At 38.0% G+C, this 23,425-nt stretch overlaps 1 protein-coding gene across 1 annotated transcript in view; it reads left to right on the top strand.

The window, feature by feature from the left end:
- The first annotated feature begins 10,242 nt into the window (after positions 1 to 10,242).
- LOC126457597 (cytoplasmic dynein 2 heavy chain 1) overlaps positions 10,243 to 23,425 on the top strand; it is an 808,157-nt gene continuing 794,974 nt past the window's right edge. Inside the window, exon 1 of the mRNA XM_050094037.1 lies at positions 10,243 to 10,352. Coding sequence (XP_049949994.1) covers positions 10,275 to 10,352 — 78 coding nt within the window. The 5' untranslated portion in view covers positions 10,243 to 10,274. The remainder of the gene's footprint in view (positions 10,353 to 23,425) is intronic.

Raw genomic sequence — 23,425 nt, 5'->3', positions numbered from 1 at the left:
CACTTTTTTAGAATGGGGAGACTAACTGTTTGATATGGTCCATGGTGATGTGTGAAGAACTTACTGATTTCTGTCTTCAAGTTCAATAGTAAATAAATAAATGCGTAATAAGGCTAATGCACCTAAGGTAAGAAAATAAAATAACAAATGTTTAAATCTTTTTAATCAGTTCATGAATGAATAAAACTTTCCAGTTCTGACACCAGTTATGTAAGGAACATAACATGGGCTGTGATTATAGTCAGAATCATAATCAGAATTTTATTGTCTCATAACATACATGTTAAATTATTGATTTAGTATACAGGAGACTCAACAAGCCTGTGAGTTGTTACTGGAGAATACTTCTCTGATAGTTGTAACAGTGTATAGATCCCTCTAGGAAACTTTCAGCTATTCATGAGAAATCTAGATGCATTTTGAGCTACCTGTCAGACAAGAAGAAACAGTTAATAGTGTGTGGAGATTTCAATGTAGATTTCTTAAAAGGTACAGACAGGAAAAATGAACTAGAATAATTATTTGGGCATTTCAATGTAATTTCAGTAGTTAGTTTTCCAACTCATGTGCAGCAAAACTGTGTGACATTGGTTGGTAATGTTTTATAGACAGTGCTCAGGTTGAAACAACATGTACCCAATTGCTAAAGATCTGTCTGATCATGATGCAAAATTAGTGGTAATAAATAATATGACATCATACAACCCCCGTAACATAAAGTATCTGACATTTAGGAAAGCAAGTTTTAAATGTGAGCCGGCCACTGTGGCCGAGCGGTTCTAGGCGCTTCAGCCTGGAACCGCGTGACCGCTACGGTCGCAGGTTCGAATCCTGTCTTGGGCATGGATGTGTGTGATGTCCTTAGGTTAGTTAGGTTTAAGTAGTTCTAAGTTCTAGGGGACTGATGACCTCAGAAGTTAAGTCCCGTAGTGCTCAGAGCCATTTGAACCATTTTTAAATGTGATTTAAAATCAGGTTTTCCAATGTCATCTGATGCAGTCCCCAACAATCAGTCATTCCTTCTCATCCTGTACAGTAATTCTCCCCTGGCCAGCGGTTCTGGGTGACTTTCCCAAAACATACCCCATTTCCTAGAACTCTCCAGTCCTTTCCCTTCACCCTTCTTCCTTCCTCTTCAACCCTTCTGCCTGAAGAAGAAGCCACTGGCTCTGAAAGCTTGACAATCACAACAGTCTTTTATATGTATGTTCTGCTGCTGCTTGCTGAGTAGATTTTTTATCTATCCAATTAAATAATTTTAAAATTATTTCTTCTGCAGAACACCTATTGTGTTGATGAATTTCTTCTTGACAACTGGTAGCCAGTTAAAAAAAAGTTTTATGAGTAGGTGTAAAAATATTTATGTGTTCATTAATGTTAATACTAATCATGTACTGCAAACTGACTCATTCTGCATCATTTTGATAAAACCCATTCAAGTGATCTATGGAACATGTAAGTAACTTCTACAAAATTGCTATTGTTATTGTGAGGGCCATTCTTCCAAGGCCATAACACACATCCAAGCTGCAGCATCTAAGAACAAGTGACCCACAGCAGGTAGAGGTGATAAACTTTGTCCTTTCTTGCAGATATGTAGCGTCCATATACTATGTATTATCTGCACATAATAATAGACCATGGCTTTACCGGCAGATTGTGTTTTTTTGAATTTTTGCGGCATGGGTGAATCGCGATGCTGCCATTCAAGTGTTGGTGTTTGACCTCTGGTGTGAAGTGGAAAGCCCAGGTTTCATCACCCATGACTATTAAATTCAAAAGGTTGTCCTTTCCATCTGCATAACATTGAAGAAATTGGTGGGAAGCTTCAACGCATTGCTGTTTGTTGTGTTCTGTGAGAATTTGTGGGACCCATCTTTTGCAGTCCTTCCAAAATTGCAACACTTCATTCAAAAGTCTGGTACATGGTGCTTCGAGAAACCTCAGGAACAGCATTACAGAGCTCATTGAAAGTGATCTGCCATCCTGAAGCACAATTTCTTCAACCTTTGTGATTGTCTCTTCGAGAATTGGCAGTCTACTGCTTCTTTTCTCATCATGAATTTCAGTACAACCACCTGCAAACTCTCTGCACCGCTTGCGGACATTTTTAACATCCATACATGACTCTCCATACACTTCTGTCAGCTGTCGATTGGTTTAGTGCCTTTTGTACTAAAAACCCAAATAACTGCGTGAAATTTATACTTGGTGGTAGTGGCTGATAGGAGCCCCATTGCAACTGGCTGCCAAGCCAAGACTCCAGTGGATGTGTGATGGTTTCTGCAGAGAATGGTGAAGGAAAAAACAGTGTTGCCAACAACAATGCAAACATTTTCCCTGCAGCCCCAGTGCTTTGGAGAGCTTACTTTTGGGAAAGACTGCCTGTCGACAATTGGAGTGAAGAGTGCCACACTGCAATCAGGGCAGGCATGGAGCACAGTAGAGATTCAAATGCTGACCAGCTACTGAGAATTTCACACATTGTTGGGTAGGAGGGTCCTGCTTGTGGCATAATATAAAGGATAGCAAGAAGATATAGTGTGAATTTCTGAACATCTTTAACTTTTTTTAAAAAAGTCCACATTACTATGGTGTACTATCAGGAATGTGACGGCAATTTGGGAGGTGCTAAGCAACCAATCTGCCAGCCTAGATCTAGTCTTCCATCACCATATAGCTATCACAAAGAGGGATGATAGTTTCAACTATAGAATTTACTGCCAGGACCTTCTCTTTGTTATAGCATTATCTCCAGCTCGTGATGCAGGATTTTGTTTCATAAGGTGCATTACACCACAGTGTGGCATCTCACAGGAAACGCAAAAGAAAGTGAATCAGATAGGACATATTTGAGCTGTGAAATTTCTCGGCTTCTCCATTTTCCTTAGAACAGTGCAAGCCCTTCTTTGCAGTTTCCTGTCAGACCAGTCCTGACCATGCAGATCACTCTTCTCCACCTACACCAAGTAGGAAATTTAATGATATTCTGCTTGTTACAAGTGACAAGAACTGTATCTATGGATTCTGGGCAATAAACTAGCAGGTGTAGCAACTAAGGAGACCTGTGTAACACATGCAACAGCACAGTATAAAATCTCCCTACATGCAGGCACAGAAGCATGTATCATTGGGAGAAGAGGACTGGAAGTTAAAAAAAAACTGCAAGCTCTGATTGGTAAAGTGAACTACTCTGCCATAATGTAGCTTTTTCCAGGCACCATTCCTGAATTAACTCTCTGTTTATTTGCCTCCAGATTTTTGCACTGCCCTTTGAGTCATTATTTGCTCCTCTAGCAGTGTGTAGTGTGTGAAGACTTGCTCTTCATTTTGGGTGGTGACAGTGGAAACCTGAAATGCCTACTTAACTTTTGCCTCTCATCATAGCTCCTCACAGTAGGACTGGGTAGGAATTTCTAGCATATCCCTCAGGATGGCTATGAAAACCAAGTTTTAAAATTATTTTTATCTTTATTATAAAACAGTTTTTCGCATTGTATAATTTATATATTATTTTCATTTTTTTATTTCTCAAGTAATCAGTGTTATTTGGTGGAAAATACAAATTACTGTAACCAATCACACTTATTCTTGTATCCACTACATGTTTTGAAGGGTTGCACTTTCATCATCAGGTGGATTAAGGACATCTAAAAAGTCAAAGACACAATGTCTGTACAACTTTTGTGGCAAAGTACCAGTGAAAGACTTTTTGTTTCCTTTACAGCATATCATTTTGATGTAACACTGAATGATGATCAGTACAAAGAACTAGGCTCAGACAAAGGCCTTGATGAATTTTTGGATGATAGAAGTCTTGTCACACTGTCTGTGGTCCACAAAGATGCAAAGCTGCAACTTAGTACAAGGGTGAGCTTTGGAATCCATTAATGTTTCAGTCTGTTTCTTTAGCACTGTAATTGCAAACATGTTTGCATGATTTTCAAATAATTTATTTGTATTGCAACACTGAGTGACTTCCATCACATGTATGTAATGTATGTGCACATAAGAAATAAAAAGAAAAAAAATTAAAATCTGACTTTTGCTGGGAGGCAAAATTCTGTTTCTGCTGACAGACACATTTAAAAATAGAGAAAATATGTCTATTGGGACTACAGGGATTTTGCTTCCTGAAGGTGAGTACTGACTATCCATTCTGTCTTTTTGTAAATTGAAATATGAGCGAGGTGGCTTGGAGGTAAACATTGAACTTGTATTTGAGAGAGATGGGATTAAAAGCACCATCCAACTATCATGACTTAGGTTTCCCATGATTTCTTAAATCATTTAAGGTAGGCTGTTACAGTTCACATGCCTGCCCAGGGGCCAGCCAGGTGGGCACAGGCCATGGTGGATAGGGTTGGGCAAGCATTTTATATTTAGACAGTCTTGCAGCTAAACCGTAGTGTACACAGTTGTACTGCACTGGCCCCAGTCTGGAAGGTAGCCTAAACTACCTCTGCCCGCCTGTGAGTGTGAGGAGAGGCATGCTTTCCCAGTGGGGCAGCACTGAAATAGCCTGATTTTGGCTCCTTTGTAAGGGCATGACTGATTACCACACAACCGCACATTTTATGGATGCCTCTTCATTGATTTTAGAGTCCTCAAACTCACTTCATAGTAAATCTACTCCATAATGATATTTGTGGTTAATAATACAGATCAGTTTCAGCTGATTTAAACAACCACAAAAAGATGTTTCTATAGTTACTTTTGTTAGAGTTGACACAGGTGAATATGTTATAGTGAGTAAAACACATTTAGTGCCAGTAACTACTTTTGCACTTCCAGGTAAAATAAATTGAACACAGTGACAAAGGAACATTTATTTACATACGTAAAACTCAGAGCATACAATAGCACCAGAGAGGTCTATCATATTCCACATGATGCACTTTGCTGCCGTTTCACATGAAATATATTGTTCACACAATTCCAACCCCCCCACCCCCCCCCCCCCCACCCCTCCCTTTGAACATATATTTTGTGGCTTGCCTTCGCAAGATAAACCAAATAGTCCCACAATCTTTTCAAACTTCTCTTTGTCCAAAGGTTTTGTCAGAAGGTCAGCCAACATGTCTTCTGAGTGCAGGTACTCCGTGCTGATGTTCTGTCGCTCTATGTGGTCCCGAATAAAATGGTGCCTTATATTAATTTGTTCTAGCGCTAGTGAAATCATTTTTAGCTAGGTTAATGGCTCCTTTATTGTCACAGAAGATCATTATGGGTTCCACTATTAAATTGGGTTCTATTTCACATATTAATGTTCTTAGCCATGATGCTTCCTGTGTGGTGTAAGACAGCGCCATATACTCGGCCTCTACGGTACTCAATGCAAAAGTTTTTTGTTTTGACAGGACCATGAAGTGAGGCCTCCCATTAATTTAAAGCAGTAGCCAGTAGTGGAGTGCCTATCTCCCAATTCGCACCTTCAGTCTGCATCACTGTAGCCTTCTAGTTTTGCATTCCCTTCTCTATGGTATCTTAATTCGTTGTTTGAAGTTCCACTTAGGTATTGGAATATCCTTATCACAGCTTTCCAGTGCTTTTCCTTAGGGTCTCTGCAATATCTGCTCACTGTATTAGTGGCAAAACAATGTCGGGTCGTGACGTTTGAGACAAATATAACAGGCTCCCTACTGCTTCTAAATATGGATCATTCTTATCACATTCCACAGCTGTCTCATTTATATTTAACTTCACTCTTACTTCCATTGGAGTAGTTATGCGTTTACAATCAATCATGCAAAATTTCTTTAAGATTTTTTCTGTATCTGATGATTGATTTATTCTCAATTCTTGTCACTCTTCATCCTTAGTAATCTGCATACCTAAATAACATTTAACTTCTCCCAAATCATGCACCTTAAACTTGGTTTGCAGCTTTTCTTAAAAATTCTTATTTGACTTTCGTTTTCAGCCAGGATAAAGAAGTCGTCCACCCATATTGCCATTATTATTATCCTTTCTCTTTCACTTTTATAGTATATACTGGGATCTGCCTTAGATTGCTTCATACTCATATTTATTAGAGTTTTATGTAGACATCAATTCCAGCAATGTCCACTTTGTTTGAGTCCATAAATCCTTTTTCGCAAATGCCAAATCGTTTCCCTTTCCAATCTGGTTTTCATAACATCTCTTGGTGGAATGACATATATCTCCTCCTCATATTTTCCATCCATGTGATGAATTGTTAAGTTTCGTTTTGCTGCCAAGGCTAAAAGATATCTCAATGACGCATACTTGACTACGGGTGAAAAAGTTTCTTTGTAATCTACCCCTTGTTTCTGTGAATATCCTTTTATTACAAGCCGTGCTTTATATCTTTGTGATGAATTTTTGGAGCTCTTCAAGGTGCACACCCACCTTTCCTGTAATGGCTTCTTCTGTGCTTGCATATTTACCCAGTCAGAGGTTTCGTTCTGAGATAAAGATTCTAATTCTCTCTCCATCACTTCCTTCCATTCTTGAGAGTTCGGGCCACTCATTGCTTCTTCTGCTGTTGCTGGCTCATCATTAAAAGACTGGGTTGCACATCGTTAGGTTTTGGTACGCAAGAAGAACGCCTTACATTGTTCTCTTCATTTTGTTTCTCCTCAAACTCATTGTCATCATAAATAGTCTCCATTTGCCTTTGACTGTCTTATTCCTGTTCTTCACTTTCTCTTTCTTCACATAAGGTTTCACTATTGGTACTATGTGCAGTTAACTTAGTAGTCTTGTCCTCTTCAGTGTCCTTTCTATTTTCAAAGAATAATAAATCTCTGATTGTAACAATCCTTTTATTCAATGGATCCATTAATCGGTGGCCCTTTGAATTCTCACAATAGCCTACAAAAATATACTTTTCAGCTTTCAGGTCCCATTTTCCTCTTAACTGTTTTGGAATGTGCGCCATTGCATCACACCCATGCTTTTGTAGGTGATATGTTGTTTAAATGTACGGCCGTTGATACCGTCTCTGCCCAGAAATCTTTTGATAATCCAGCATCAGTTATCATACTCCTTGCTTTTTCTACAATGGTCCTATTAGCCCTCTCAGCAACCCCATTTTGAGATGGGCTGTACCTTATGGTAGTTTGATACCTGATTCCCATTTTTGCCAGAGGCGTTTTCAATTTCTGATTAATATATTCACTCCTTTATCAGACTTGATGATCTTAATCTTCTTTCCCACCCACCTTTCGACCATATTACAATATTCCTCAAAAACGTCACTCACTTGGTCTTCGGAACTAAGAAAATAAACATGAGTATATCGTGAATAATCGTCAATAAACGTAAGAAAATAATGGCTCCCACCTATGGATTTGCACTCCATCAGGCCACATATATCTGTATGAATTAACTGTAAGACATCTGTAGACTTACTTTTACTAGTCTTAAAAGGTAGTCTTGCTTGTTTTCCTTTTGTGTATATCTCACAAGGGTCCTTGGTTACATTATAATTCTGTATACCTTTTACCATATCCCTTATTAAAGACATACTCTTTCTATTTAGGTGCCCAAGCCTACGGTGCCATAAAAAACCTTCTGCTGAGTATACTGAATGACTAACATTTCTATGTTTACTGTCGATGGAATCCAATTTAAAAATATCCCTTTCGTTACTTGCTGTAGTTATAACTTCACCATTTTTGTTGATTACTCTTGCTCCCCAAGACAAGGGATCGGTTGGTAGGACATGTTCTGAGGCATCAAGGGATCACCAATTTAGTATTGGAGGGCAGTGTGGAGGGTAAAAATCGTAGAGGGAGGCCAAGAGATGAATACACTAAACAGATTCAGAAGGATGTAGGTTGCAGCAGGTACTGGGAGATGAAGAACCTTGCACAGGATAGAGTAGCATGGAGAGCTGCATCAAACCAGTCTCAGGACTGAAGACCACAACAACAACAACAACTCTTGCTCCGTGCATATCAAAAATCTGCATTTCCCTTCTTGACAATTTCCCCTTCAGAAACTAGGTTAGACGCAACATTTTTTGCATAATGAACATCGAGTGCTGTAACCATATTGGGTTCACCATTTACACTTACATGTAGGTCTAGTTTCTCAGCCAAATGACACTGAAGCTTGCTGCCATCAACAGTAGATATTCCCATATGAGTCCTATCTTTAACACCATAAAGAAGAGATTTGTCTTCAGCAATATGCACAGATGCACCTGAGTCTAAAATCCATTTCAGTTGATGATTACCCACATCTCCTAAAGAATAAAAACATGAGAGTGCCTTAACTTTATTATTGGTCCCTCTCTCTGGGCTATCAGCAACATACCTCTTTTGCTGCGTGTCTGACGTTGGGTTTACTTTTGCCCCACACTAAGATGCAATATGCCCCTTCTTCAGACATCTACAGCACCTCACTGATTTCTTCTTTTTGTTTTTGAATAAAGAGCAGATGCAGTTTCTTTCTCCAATACGTGATAGTTTGAAGTACTCTTTACATCCTGTAGGATTTTCACTTTAACACTGTCACCCGTTATCGGTATACCTGAGCTTTCCAGCCGTATAATCATAGACGCATACCTTTCGGGCAGTCCTGCCAACAGTAGTGTCCCTATCCATTCGTCAGTAATCTCAAACCCAATGTTTCTGAGTCGGTTCAGTGTGGCTATTATTTTGTTGACGTATTCGTCTACACTCTTGCATTTGTCCAGCTGAGTGGTAATTAACTCTTGTAATAATCCTACTTTCCTTGTAAGACATCCATCCTCAATGCACTTTGTAATTTGTTCCAGAATTCTTTCACTGTTGCAGCTTTTTCAATGTGAACATAATTCACTGGGTCAACTAGTAATATCAACTTTGATTTTGCTTTCCTATCCTTACTTGAATAATTCTGATCTGTCAATTCCATTGTCCCATCCACCACATCCCATAGGTCGTCTAAATGTAAATATGCTTCTACTGCGAATTTCCACACTGCATAGTTTTCGTGACCCTTAAATCTGTCAATCTGCAGAAATGGGGCCGTGCTCATTTTAACAGTAACTTTGATCTTTCTTGACGGAAAGAATAATATCGAAGAATAATGCAAAAGAGTTGCGTTCGTGTTGTAAGGATAACTCGTACTTCATGCAAGTGCACAACTTGGAACATTTCCAATACTTTCTCATTATTATGTATATACTTATTCCAAATGCATCGCTGTTAGAGTCGACACAGGTGAAAAAGTAATAGTGAGTAAAACACATTTAGTGCCAGTAACTATATTTGCACTTCCAGGTAAAATACATTGAACACAACCAAGGAACGTTTAATTACATACGTAAAACTCGTTTGTTCACACAATTCCAACAACTTTGTTTCCTTGTTGAGGATTCAGAGAGCAATTCTGTTTACTGTTGCGAAGTTCTTCCATCAGGTGCTTTCATACATTATACAAGAAAACTCAGCAAGTTCAAAAGATAAATTATAATGTTTCTGAGTAGAACCTCCTTACCAACTACAACTTCCTATATTTTCATTTTTTGCAGGCTACTATGACTAAGCATCCTCCTGTTCTATGTAACCTTTGTTTTCAATAGACACTTAGCTTTGTCCCAAGTATTTAAGAGTGTTCTAATTTGTAAGCACTGGTATCAGGTATGGCATGAATTCAGTTACTTTTCTACATTGCACTTTTCTGCTCCTACATGTAATGATTAATACCATAATATTCTTGTGTGTTGGTAGCATTTTTTACAGTCTGATACTAGTTCCACTCTTGAGCATTTTAGGGGTACCATGCAGCTCTTAAAATTGAAATACAAATGTAAGAATTCGCAATTTAAACTCTGTGTTTCAGTTGTCTATCAGGAGTCTGAGAATACAGCAGTCTTCTGATATTTCTAGAATAGTTTTATGTGACATCATAATATTGTTGTGATACAAAACGTGTAGTCAACATTGTTTCACATTCTCTATTCTTAAAGAAAACAGATAATGCTTCAAATATAGGCAGTAAAATACGAGTACTGTAAAATTTTTCTGACAGGTGGGTCATAGCAGCTAGTGAGGTGTAGTTGCAGAAATGTTTGGAAACATAAGGTGTTATTCTGCTAAATATTTCTTAGATATGTGTATTTAAATGTTAAATGCAATCTGTGAGCCTCAGAGTTACTTTTGTTGGGTTTTAGTTACTACTAATATCTAATAAACTAAATACTAACTGGATACATTCTGTTTAAGATTGATGCAGGAGAAGGGAAAAACAGCTTACTCGTGTTTTTCAAGATTCAGCCAGATGTTATTACGCCTGACAACATCTATGAGACAATATCCATGACAACTGTAGCCAGTTCACCTTTAGTCACATTTTATTATACTATCAAGGAAGTATATACTCCAATTTTATTGCAGGTATGTGTTACAATCGGAATACAAGTCATTTTGTGTTCTCACAGCTGTTAGTGAAACTATAGACCACGTGTAAGTGATTAGTGAATGTAAGGTTACAGTCTGTTTTTTTGTTGTCTTCGGTATAAATGAAATTATTTTTTTATTGATAGAGACATGTAAAAGTGCAAGAAAGTATCCTGAATTTTGGAAGTATTAGGTACTTTCTTGGAGAGGAAAGAAGGATAGGCTAGGGATGGTTTAAAAAGGAATGGCGTTTCATTCGGACCCCCACAATCTACATATACATAAATATTCTGCAGGCCACCCTATTGTGCATGGCAGGGGGTACATTGTACCACCAATAGTCATTTCCTTTCCTGTTTGGCTCATAAATGGAGCAAGGAAGGGAAAGATGACTATCTATATATGTTCATGTGAACAATATTTTTTCTTATCTTGTCTTTGTGGTCATTATGCAGAATGTAAGTTTTGGCAGTAGAATTATTCTGCATTCAGCTGTGGGCTAACCTGTTGCGAGATCAAATGGAGGCTCAACCTTTGCTATATGCGGGTTCCTCAGCTGACTGCAGAATGATTCTATCAGTTTACCAGTTTAACATTTTGCATAGGGACCATGAAGACAAGGAAGAGAAATTAGGGCTCATATGGAGGCATATGAATAGTGGTTCTTCCCTCACTTCATTGCCTGTTGAAGAGGAAAGGAAATGACTACCAGATGCTATTCACAGTGAGACAGTACAATATGCAATAAAACACGTTGCAGTTACCGTCGTGTGACACTACACTTATCGATGCAACACTTATGTTTCCAGTGGGATGATACAATGTGTGGTACAATATGTGATGTGGCTCACTGTATGACAAGCAACAAGGCAGCATGAATCACCTTTCTGTTTGAGTTTCGTTCGCAATCATGAGCTCTTCTGGAGAGGACGTTGTTGTGTCTTATCATTACTTAAAGCTCAAAAAACTGAAAAAGAAAAGGAAGTACTGGGTACACCCATACAATGCTATAAATATCCACTGTAGTTCAGCTGTGACTTCTCGTGTGGTCTCTGAACACAAAAAATTCCACATCTTCTTCAGGACGAGTCCAGACAGTTTCCACATTTTGTGGAGCAATTAATGTCAGGGGCTCTGACAAATTTTTGAATTGCTATTTCTCCTGCTTCTACTCATTACAATAGGGTTATTTTGTGAAAGTGTATAAATGACGTTAAAACTTCCAGCACGAAAAGTTTAATTTTTGTAAGGTTACCTAGTGTGGCACTTTATTCAGTTTGGCACATGTGTAAATAATGGTTACAAATTAATAAACCTAGGATAGTATTTCTACAACTATTCAGTTCTGCAAATTAGTAAATGATTCATCTTGAGAAGTATTTGGAAGAAACGTTGGTGGATTTGAAGTGGGGTCAGTCATCATCTGTGGTGTAGCCTTGGGTGGTGAACTCTGTGTGTAATGGTAGGCAGTGTATTTGAAGAAATGGAAGAAACCCATAATGATAAAAAAAATCTTGATGTGACCTTCTTAGATTCATCCAACTGTTGGTTCAGAAGTAACAGGAATTTAGCTAACACCTGTCACAAAGTTTCTTGAAAAAAAAAAAAAAAAAAAAAAAAAAAAAAAAAAAAAAAAAAAAAAAAAAAAAAAAAAGATCTAGTCAATTGATGACTTCCAGTGTCTTCTCATTTCAGAGAGTTTTTCATGTTGGACTTCGGCTTGTATTGGCAGCATACAAAGAAGAAAAACACGGGCAATTCCACATTCCACACAGCAGCCATAGGAGATTGCAATAAAGTTGCTGCCAACGTTGTTGCAGATAACCGCCAATATGTTTTGCGCATTTTGTCAAGAATGGAAAAGAGGTATTGCTCTCCTTCCACCATTAAAAGCCACTTCAAAATATTAGGTATATTTTGTATGATGCAGTTTCTGAACTAAAACTCACCAAAAGTAACCCGACCAGCGACTACATTCTTCTCTACAAACTTTCCAAAATATGCTCACTGGTTTACTTACTTGTGAAGTATCACAATAACTATGAGCCATAACAAAAAGAAAATCAGTTCATTAAAAAAGTGTGATGTCACACTTAGTGATGACTTGAAATTTCCTGTGCTGTGTATTGTATGCCACAAGGTGTATGGATCAACCAGCAGTCCATATTGTGCCACACAATTAAACAGAAATACATGTTGTTTGTCCCAGGATGAACCAGTTGAATCGCTTCAACTATATTTCTATGTACTGTGCCAGTGTGAATTGCTCCTGCATCGTATTGTGAGTTGCATCTCTATCATTCTGCATATTGCACTGCCTCACTAGGAACTGCTTTGTTGTGGTACAAGATATCCTCCATCATATGGTGGCTTGCAGTGTATGTATGTGGATGTAGATGTAGATCGTGGCTCTGAGTGACTTACCCTTCCTTTTTAACCATTCCCAATGAATTCTTCTTTCCTCTCCAAGGAAGTGACTAAGAGCACCAAAAACTAGAATACTTTCTTGTATTTTCCCTTATCTGTATTGGCAGTACTCAGAATTTGGTCTCCAGAAGGTAAGTACTGACAAGTGATTATTTTTCATAATTTTATAGTTTTCTCAAATGATTTTTCCTTTTGACAGAATCACTTTTCTGTTTTGCTTAATGATTAAAACAGCCTTTTTTGTATTACAGCTAATCACATAAATTTCCTTTGTAACACTAAAGGTGCTGCTACCGATTGCTGTAAGTGACATAAGGCCAAGTGAAAAGTCTCTGATGCATTGACTTTTCAAACTGGGGAAAAAAAGGTCAATTTGAGAAAGTCGGTAGACATTATAGTTATACAAGTTGGAAGTTCCCAGTACAAGCATACTTAAAACATGAGGAATTTAGTTACCGATGTCTGAGATGAGTTGGAACAAGCTTTCAACCACAGAAATTTCAAATAGTGTAGTAGCCGTACTAAAAGACGAACAAAATTTCAACCACAGAAATTTCATATAGTGTAATAGCCTTACTAAAAGACTTTATTCTAACTGTTTTAGAATCATCCAAAACTTTTGAATACTGTTTCAACAATGTTATATCAGTAGTTTGTAAATTAAGAGATATTAAATTTGAAGTCAATGACGAGTTGCTCGGTTTGCCTGAAGCTTACAAGCCAGTGATTTTGGGAATCAAAGGCTCAGGAATAAGGATATGTGGATAGCCTGTGTCCGTCCAAATGTTCATTAGAGTATTGTGTAAAAATTCAAAGTAAATCACTCAAGAACTTTTCGAGGTAGTTGGTAACAACATTTCCCCTTTATATATTACTTATATCTTTATATACTATACATATTAAAAATACATGTCCGTCTGAATGTTCATTAGAATATCATGTAAAAATTTGAAGTTAACTAAATAAGCACATTTCGAGATTTCTGGTAACAGCGTTTAGCTTTCTATGTTACGTTTGTGTATTATATACATTAAAACAAGCATGTGGTCTATCTGTGTCTCCAAATGATCATTAGAATGTTGTGTGAAAATTTTGAAGTATACCGGTCAAGAACTTTTCGAGATTTTTGGTGACAATGCGTCCCCTTTGTATGTTACACATACAGGATGTTTCAAAAAGAATAAAAATGCTACAAAGTATTATGTAGTGAAAACTATCGATCATTGTGCCATGGCTATTGGAGGAAATAATACATCGAGTTACTTGTATCCAGTGCTGCTAGATGTCTATTGCCATGCTGGCTGCTGTGTAAGAACACAAGAACATGTGAATGCCCTAACTTTGGACACTTTACAGATTTATTAGTTGTTTTTCTTTGAATGCTGATAATTGTAAGTTAGATGCAGTAATCTGAAACAACAGCATGTAATTCTACCATGCTATGCTACTTTACTATTCTTCTAGACACCGTGGAGCTTGGCAGACATTAATACCCATTTGTTTGACATAAATTCCACTAGATGGTAGCGCAATCCTCAGGTACACCAATCCACTCTCTATACAGCAAAACTGGATTGGATGTCAGTATATATTATAGTCATAATGACAGTAAGACCTATTTGTGGGTTTCTAAATGAATTATAGTATATTAAATTTGCATTTTTTCATAAAATAACAGTTTTATTTTCCTAACCAGAGAGTGGACCAGTCTAGTAGTAATCAAGTGAGTAGCAACTCATAATATTGTTACATTCCATCCTGGACTTTCCATTGTTTGATTTGAACATTACACAGGTTGCCATTTCTTCAATCTTATTTTTCAGTATCAACAAAATATTTGCATACAACATATCGCATGATATCCATGATACTGATGCGAGTATCCATTGTAACAAATGATGAGGAAAGATAGCTTCACAACATGAAATAGCTACATTTAGCTAAGCCTCTGACAAGCTTACTATGATGTGTATACTGACAGTAAAACTGTTTTGGGGGTTTCTAAATGAATTATAGTGTATTAAATTCTGCATTTTTTCATAAAATAACCGTTTTATTTTCCTAACTGGAAAGTGGACCAGGAAGAAGCAGGGCAGCAAGAAGCATTCATTTTCACTCTAATACTGCAATCCTTTGTTCATCATGAGAGAGCTATTGAGTACATCATTCCATGACTGTCTACTCATGTTAATCCACTTACTTCATGTTTACTATCTACTGATACATTCTTACTTCACGATATTGTGTCATTCAAGTGTCATCATCAACTATAAACAGTGTACTTTAGTGTTGGTGACTTATTGTTCCTTTTGCTATGTGATATCACTCTTGTGTACACTGTTGTGCATGAATATATATTTCCATTCGGTAGCATAAGGCCTAAGTTCAACTTTTTTCTACATCTGGCATACTGTAGCTTTTTCATACACACATTCACACCATAACAGTCACACATATATTTATACATATAATTATTTATTTTTGGTGCAGCCCTTACATTTTGGTACCCAATTTCTAACTATTGTGTTCCCTGTTTTACCCAGGATGGGATTCTGTATCGTTTGCTGTAAGGACACTTAAATACTAATGTAAACCTAAGTACATAGTTACTCACTGGCTACTAATACATCACACTTTCAATATTCATATATTTACTTTCTATCAGTTCGCAGTTCATCCTTTATCAGTTTTTTAATGAGTTGTAAGGGGGACATGCTTGACCTGTGTTTGTTGTTTTGACTTTCCTCTTTGCACCTGGAAAGAAAAGTATTGTCATAGGCGGGGCACCATCCTATCTCTCGAAGTATATTCAAGACTTAGTTTATATTCCTTCATTTCTCATGTAGATATCCCCTTTCCTGTAGCATGTAAATAGCCACTTGTGTCAATGTAAATAGCTTGTACATAGTATCATAGTGTGTAGCTAGTTTTCAGTAGGTATTTTTTACTGCATCATCTGTATACACACACACACACACACACACACACACACACACACACACACACACACACACATAGCTTAGTTCTTCCTAATTTCTTAATCTTAGTTTAATTCTGCAGTGTAGATATTTTATTTTCTTAGGAGACAACTCTATAATTTCTCCAAGTGTATATTGCTTGGCGTTTGTTTGCTAAGCTGTGATCACCGTCTGATGGTAATCCATTGGCTTACGCTGTGCTGTGTGCAAGTGTGGAGGTTGTCAACCTTAAAGCTAGCAACTGCATGTGCACAGTTCTGTCCTCAGTCCACTTCGCCACTTCGGTGTGCTGCATCTCAATCATACGCCTATTGTGTGTTTAAACAGTACAGTGTCAAGTTAAATAATTTCTCGCACTTGTTGAGGGTAATGTTTTATTAGCTTCTCTGGCTCGTAAACATACAATGAAATCTTACATAACTAAAGCTTACATCCTAATAACACAACACACATGAAATAGGCAAAATGAAATCTTTCCATAATACTAATCATCAACCATAATAAGTATATTCAAGTGAACAGTATGTCATCTCTTAAATACATTGCTCCAAGCCATGCTTGATCAGTGTCAAACTATTTTGAGTGCACAAAACATTTGCATGAGTAGAGCCCTTTTTCCTTTCCACTGTTCAAGTATACTAACTTATAGGCTCCTGGGTGAGCCCTCTGTACAGAAATTACTACTTGCAATTTCACTTACCGTAGTTTGTCAATTTTGGATGAGTCCTGAGGAGTACTTGTTGTCCTACATGGTAGTCCTAATTTCTTATCATACAACTGTTTTCTGTATTCTATCTTTTTTTCAGAGCTAACCAGTGCCCTATGTATTTTCTCTTCATGCGATATTTCCTTCCTAGGGACCTTGGGTAGAGGTTGTTTCCAATATTCTACTTGTCTTTTGTCAAACAGCAGTTGCATAGCTGTACAGCTGGTTGATCTGTGGGGGAGATAAACAACTTGCTGGAATGGGGTAACATATTCGATTCACATTATGTGTTTGTGAGTGGCCTAAGTCCGGATAAATCTGTTAAATTTCTTGAATGTCCTCTCAGTGGGACTTGCTTCTGAGTGAAACCTGGATACAAGTATATGTTTAATGTTGTAAGTGTTCATGAACTCTTTTCAGCATTGCCTGTAAAGTATGATGCATTGTCCGTCATCAGCATTTCTGGCTTGCCTACTCTGGGTAGATAATCCATTGTAATTCTTCTGACGATTGTGCTCACAGTCACTGACCGCACAGCATATGATTTCATATACTTGGAGAAAACTTCATACAGAGCAGCAACGTATCTTACACCTTCTTTTCTTTGTGGATACAGTCCAGCCGCATCCAAGGAAGCTATCTCCAAGGGTCTTTTAGGTAATATCGGGTGTAGTTCAATTAGTTTTGGGTTATTTGTATGTTTATCCTTCTGACAATCAACCAAATTCTGTATTACATGCAGAACTTTTCATTTTAAATTTAGTTAGTAATAATAAGTGCTAAATGTGATTTGAGACTTTCTCGGCGTATTCCATTCGTGAAATCTTCTCGGGTGATCAGCCGAGTAAAGGCTTGAAGATGATGGGTACGAAACCCTTCGAAAAGTTGCGAGAAGACGACGCCTTTACTCGGCTGATCACCCGAGAAGATTTCACGAATAATAAGTGCTTATCTTACTAAGACATTTGGAGATGCCATAGCATCCCCAAACAGTGTTGGTATGTAATATAAAGCTGTTAATGTGATCCTCTGGTAAACAGGCACCCCACAGGCTCTGCTCTGGGTGGTATTGGTGAAATGATACACCTTGGTAAATAATAAAAAAAATTTCAACCTGTCATCATTATTCAGCAGCAGTTTTAACCTTACCTTTTGCCATCTGGGATCCTTCTGCTGTAGTTGCTCCATGAAATATCCTGATGTGGTATGGCTCCTGTGTTTTACTTTTCATCAATAAAACCCTAATTTCTGAATAGTTCTCCGTGAATTCCAAGAATTCATGTAGACCTAGTGGAAGCCTTGTTATGGCATCAGCAATTACATTTTGATTACCTTTGATACATACAATTTCAGAATCAAATACCTTTGAAGACAAACACCACCTAGTGATCCTCCCATGTAAGAGTTTACAAGTGAGAAGGAAGAACAATGACTGATGGTGACAATACACCTTTTCATGGCTTCCCCAACTTGTGTAACACATGTATTACTGCAAGAGCTTCCAATTTGGTCATGGAATAAGCTTGTTCAGCTTCAGATGGGGCCCTGCTAGCGGAACTAATGGGTCAGCTCCCCATTTGTGTCAGTGATTTGGAATAAACAAGTGCCCAGACCTTGGGAGTATACGTCTGTACACAGACAAAACTCCTGCATCATGTCAGGATGATGTAAGATTTTGGCGCACAAAAGAGCTTCTGTAATGTTGTCAAAATCAGTTTGCCATTGCTTGGTGCATGACCAGGGTGGTTTCTCCATAGAAGATTCAATACAGCATCACTGTTTAAAAGCTTCTGTGGTATAAACTTTCTGAAGAAAGATACTAATTCAAGATGCTCTTCAACTGTTTCTTATTTTGAGGTACAGGACAGTTTCCGATAGCATTGAGCTTCTTAGGGTCTGGAAGTGTGCCTTGAAGTGATATGTGTCCCAGGAATTTAACCCTTTCCATACTGAAATGTGACTTCATTAGGTTGGCTGTGACTCCGTATTCTGGAAATGTATACAAGACTTGAGCAAAGAGCTTTAAGTGTTCTGACCACATGGAGGTAGCAGTCGGTAAACCATCTACATTCACAGTGATTCTGCTTAAGAATTCAGGTCCTAAGATAGATCTAAGCAGAAATAAATATGCCTGCACTGTAAATCAAAGGGGAGAACACAGAACTCGTAGCTTCTGCTCCCACATACAAAGGCAGTATCCTTATAGTTATCTTCATGTTGAGTACTTTGCCGGTACAAGGCTTGGAGATCTATTATAGTGATGCAGTTTATGGAATTTTAGAAGTGGTTCTTCCAGGTTGTCATGCTGTGTCCTGACAGAAACAATAGCTTTATTTATTCCTTGTGCATCAAGCCCAAGGCGGACACTACTGTCTGATTGGCTAATGACCAAAATGGGCCTGCAGTATGGAGATAAGCAAGGTTGTATTATTTCTCAGTTTAGCATTCTATTGATCTCTTTTCTCACAGCCTCCTTCTTGGCCCATGGAATGGGGTAAGACAAAAAGCAGAAGGCTTTGTGTGGGTACATCTCCATTATGTATTTGTAGCCCTTGATTGTGTCAGTGCATCATTAAACAATATGAGCACAACATATTAAAAGTGTGTGCAGTTCTTCCTTTTGTTCTTGCATAAGACACACTGACTCACTTTCTTGGCATGCACAATCTCAGGGTGTGTTTACTCTTTTTTGATTGCACAATTCCCTGTGTGTTTACAAACATGCTGGTAGGATAGAAGAATTGTATTTGAACATCAGGAGTGTGTTCTGGTTTGCTTTCTCTGGCATTTCACTTGACTAGGTCTACTGAGTATTTTTGGTCGTTCACAACAAAATGACACTTCCCCCTCCCAATGTCAGTTTGTGCTTGGTGCTTCCTAAAAGTGCCCATGCTGATAAGGCAGTTTACTATTAGCCTTTCAACCATAAGAAAAAAATGCGCTGTAAAGAGAAGCTATCAGTTTGAATACGAATCCACGCCTCCAATTTTACTCCTTAGACTTACCTCCTACAGCTGTTTGGGTTTTGCAATTTTGGACTGGAAGTGTCGATATGTGTACTCATCTTCGTAATTGATCAAACAAACCCTGTGAAATTATATTCATTGTAGCTCCAGTGTCCAGTACTATGGTTATTGTGTATTGTGCCTGTACTGTAGTGTGTCTTCATTTTCATCTACACAGTTGGTAATATCTTCCTAACACGTGCCATCTTTGATATCACCACAGTTGTCATATCTAAGAAAACAGCTCTTAACTAGAATGAGATTTTCATTCTGCGGCGGAGTGTGCGCTGATATGAAACTTTCCTGGCAGATTAAAACTGTGTGCTGGACCGAGACTCAAATCAGGACCTTTGCCTTTGGTAGAACACTTGCCCGTGAAAGGCAAAGATCCCGCATTCGAGTCTCGGTCCGGCACACAGTTTTAATCTGCCAGGAAAGTTTCAGCTCCTAACTAGTTCCATCCCCCACTCCTATTACTGGCCATCAAATGGGGGCCTGTTGAGCCTGATTCAAATTTTCCAAATTACCCTGAGCACTGAACTCCTCATTAGGGATAACATCAACTGTCTGTGCATTGTGCACCTGGTTTTGTTAGGCTAATATCTTGTGCGGCTCTTGATTTGAAATTTTGTTGTCCCTGCCTGCTATTTGAAGCATAATTTTGATTGTACTGATTATAGTCAGGCAGCGACGTATTATTTTACCATCTGATTGCATTCTGCCCTTGCCAGTTGCCATTTGGGTCGTCCCCTGTCGGTGGCCCATTGTGCTTGTGCTTACTATAACCTCTTTGGCCACTAAATCCTGACCAATTGAAATTCTGTCCTTGGTCATTTTTATATCCTTGCTTGAATTTTTGTCCCTCTCCATTACCAAACTGGTTCCTGTTGGTATTGCTGCAAGGGGGATATGGCTGCCAGCAGTACTGTTTGTTATTGCCATTCCCGCCACTTTGTTATTAGTTTGTGTGATGTCTCTGCCTGTGCACTGTCACTTTCTTGTTATGCAGGTCTCTCTTCATAGATAATATCAGTGGACTCGAGAACTGAGAGGAAATTCACTATATTGTGCTCAGAAGTGGTGATTAATTTCTCATGTATGTTAGCTGGTAGTTGGCTTTTCAAAATTTATAGCACATCTGTGTGTGATATTGAGTTTGTCTGGTAATGGATTTTATTTAAACAATTCTTGAAGTATCCTCTGAGCCGTCCGGGTTTACCATTGAATGGTACTGAATTAAACACTTCAGATGTAGTGCAGTGGACCAGAACTTGTCTAGAAATGCTCCTTCAAACTGTTGGTAGGTGTGACACTTTCCCACCATATCAGTGGCCCACAGCAAGACATTATCCTGTGTACAACCTACCACAAAGCATATCTTCTGTGCTTCAGTCCAATTCCTTGGCAAAATGTCCCGAAAGTCTCTTATGAACATGAGTGGGTTTGTTTGCTTACTTTCGGAAGAAAAAATTAAAACTACCTGTGACGTAATAAGCCTTCATCCATGAGCAAAGAAGAAAGGCACACAGCACTGTCTGTTGCTGGCGTGGCATTGTTTTGATGTATCAGATCGTATTCAGTACCTTGACGCAACAGGGGCAGAAGTTGGCAGCGCCTGCTGCCAGCTATAGTTGTGACCATTTCACCTGATAGATTTCAAATGCAGATAGATGTTCACATTACCTATCCTGTCTGTTGACATCTGATAGCTTGGGGTTGAAAGTTCCCTTTCCTTTTCACCATTACTAGTGGTATTCGTGGTCACTTTCCATCTCTCATCTATTTCAGCTCTTAGTTCTGCCTTTTGTACCGTCATTGCTTTCTTGATCACATCTACATAACCCTTGTGTTCCTGGACTAGCTTCTGTGTCAGGGTGCTGGCGTGATCTAGGATACCAGCCTCAGCTCTATCTTTTATTTCCTTAATGTCTTTATGTATCCTTTCCTGCTTCTTTCTCATGAACTGAGTATTTAAAATTATGCTATCTACATGCAGTGACAGGTCTTGCACCTGTTAAGGCAGACCTTTGTACGCTGTTTGCAACCCGTCAATGGTACCTGCTTGTGTACTTATATTCTGCCACAATTGTGACTGCCCCTGCTGCATTTTTGTCTGAGCCTCAGAAGCCTCCTCCACCTTTTTCATGAACTGTTCTTGTGTCTCGCCTACTGATGATGCTTTTTGGCTTAAATTATTTATATCTTGTGACAAATCAGCGAGCAATTGTGTTTTTAGATCTTTTCCCATGCTTACAAGTGTTTCTGATAATTCATTTGAAAGATCAGCATGCAAATCCTTTGCTAAGTCATTGAACTGTTGTGTTATGTCAGTTTTGAAGGCATCAAGTGTTTGCTTTTGCTGATCAAGTAATTCCCTTCGTGTATCTGTCTTTTTTTGTAAAATCATTTAATTTTTTGTGATGCTTTGCTCAAGTGTTTGATTTTGCTTCTTAAGATTATAAAATTTTTCATTTTGTTGTTGTGAAAAATCATTAAATTTTTCATCAATACTTTGTTTGAGTGTTTGTTTTTGCTCATCCTTAAACTCATTCTTGAAATCATTGAAGCTTTGTTTAAATAACTGTTGTAACATTTGCATCATGATCGGGGTTTCGGATGTGTGCATTGCATCCTGTCTAATCACGTTTGCATTAGGCCTAAGTGTGGCAGGCAGAGAATGATTTAATAAGTCCTTGCCATCATGCTTTACATTTTCACCAGGTGAAAAATTACTCCCTGGAGAAAATTGTGATCCTACCTCATTTACTGTAATCATCATATCATTTCGAATAATAATGTCACTATCATTTGTGTCCATGTTAATTGAAAAATGTAATTTATCATTGTCACTGTAACCGTCATTTTCAGCTTTGATTTCATTTGTTGCCACATACATATTGGCAACATCTTGTGCCTAGCTAATTGGCAATGGACTGGCAACAATGTGCCTATCTTGTGTACTCATTTTTTGATAATTTCACAATAGAACTTCTGAAAATGAAATATTCTTTTTTTTTAAATAGTGATACCACTACAAAACTCAATTGTACACACAGGTTTCTCTCGGTAAAATTAATTTTCTGTCCAAATGTATACGTATTTTACGAGAATGCTTCAGTTTGGAAATTAGATTAGGAAAAGTACTACGATCATTATTGGTCGAGATGCTACTAAGCCCATTCATGTGCACAGTGGATCGTGAATTTTCCTACCTTGTCTTTGGCTTTTTCACTCCTTCTGTAATTAATTCTCCAATTGATTATGTTTAATCTTTTGCAAATCATGTGATTTCCACCCTCGTTGTGGTAATATAATATCCTATTCATGAAACAGAGAAAGACAATGATTAGTATAATAGAAATTTACAAAATTATAATATTATTTAAATTATTAAAAACAAGCTAATTCTCTCCTGATGGCAGTGTCCTAGTATAGGTCACCATATATAGTGATTAGGGAGAAAGATAACGTGAATTGTTCAGAGCTGATGTTGTTGTACTAATGCACGTTTAGATGCACCGGAAACTTGTAAGTCCAGAAACGCACGCAGGTATGGTTGTGTGCAGGTTAAGAAATGTGTGACAGTTCTGGAACATTGATTGAAGATTAATTCCTTGGTTTTGATATATGGCTTGCTATTTATCTCATCTTCCCAGCGATGTACAACAATGTCAGTGTGGGTGCATCATTTATTCTCTATCATGTTGACTTCTTCTCCGAAGAGGTCCATTTAAGAATGCAAGTCCTTATCACGTTGGAATGTGGAGATTAGGACATAGCTCGTGGAAGAATGAAAACTTGCAACTTCTGTGTATTATAACTTTTAATTAACACAATATTGGGAGAGTACATACATGTCTATCACACCAGCTTGGGAAACCAACAGACACCAAGATCAGTGATAAAAAAAATTGAGATACATAAAAAAATTGATAATATAGCTTTCAGTTTTCT

The sequence above is a fragment of the Schistocerca serialis genome, chromosome 2 (assembly GCF_023864345.2).
Source record: "Schistocerca serialis cubense isolate TAMUIC-IGC-003099 chromosome 2, iqSchSeri2.2, whole genome shotgun sequence".
NCBI classification, from domain to species: domain Eukaryota; kingdom Metazoa; phylum Arthropoda; class Insecta; order Orthoptera; family Acrididae; genus Schistocerca; species Schistocerca serialis.
The sequence above is the reverse complement of the archived record's forward strand: the minus strand, read 5'-3'. Positions and strand labels throughout refer to the sequence as shown.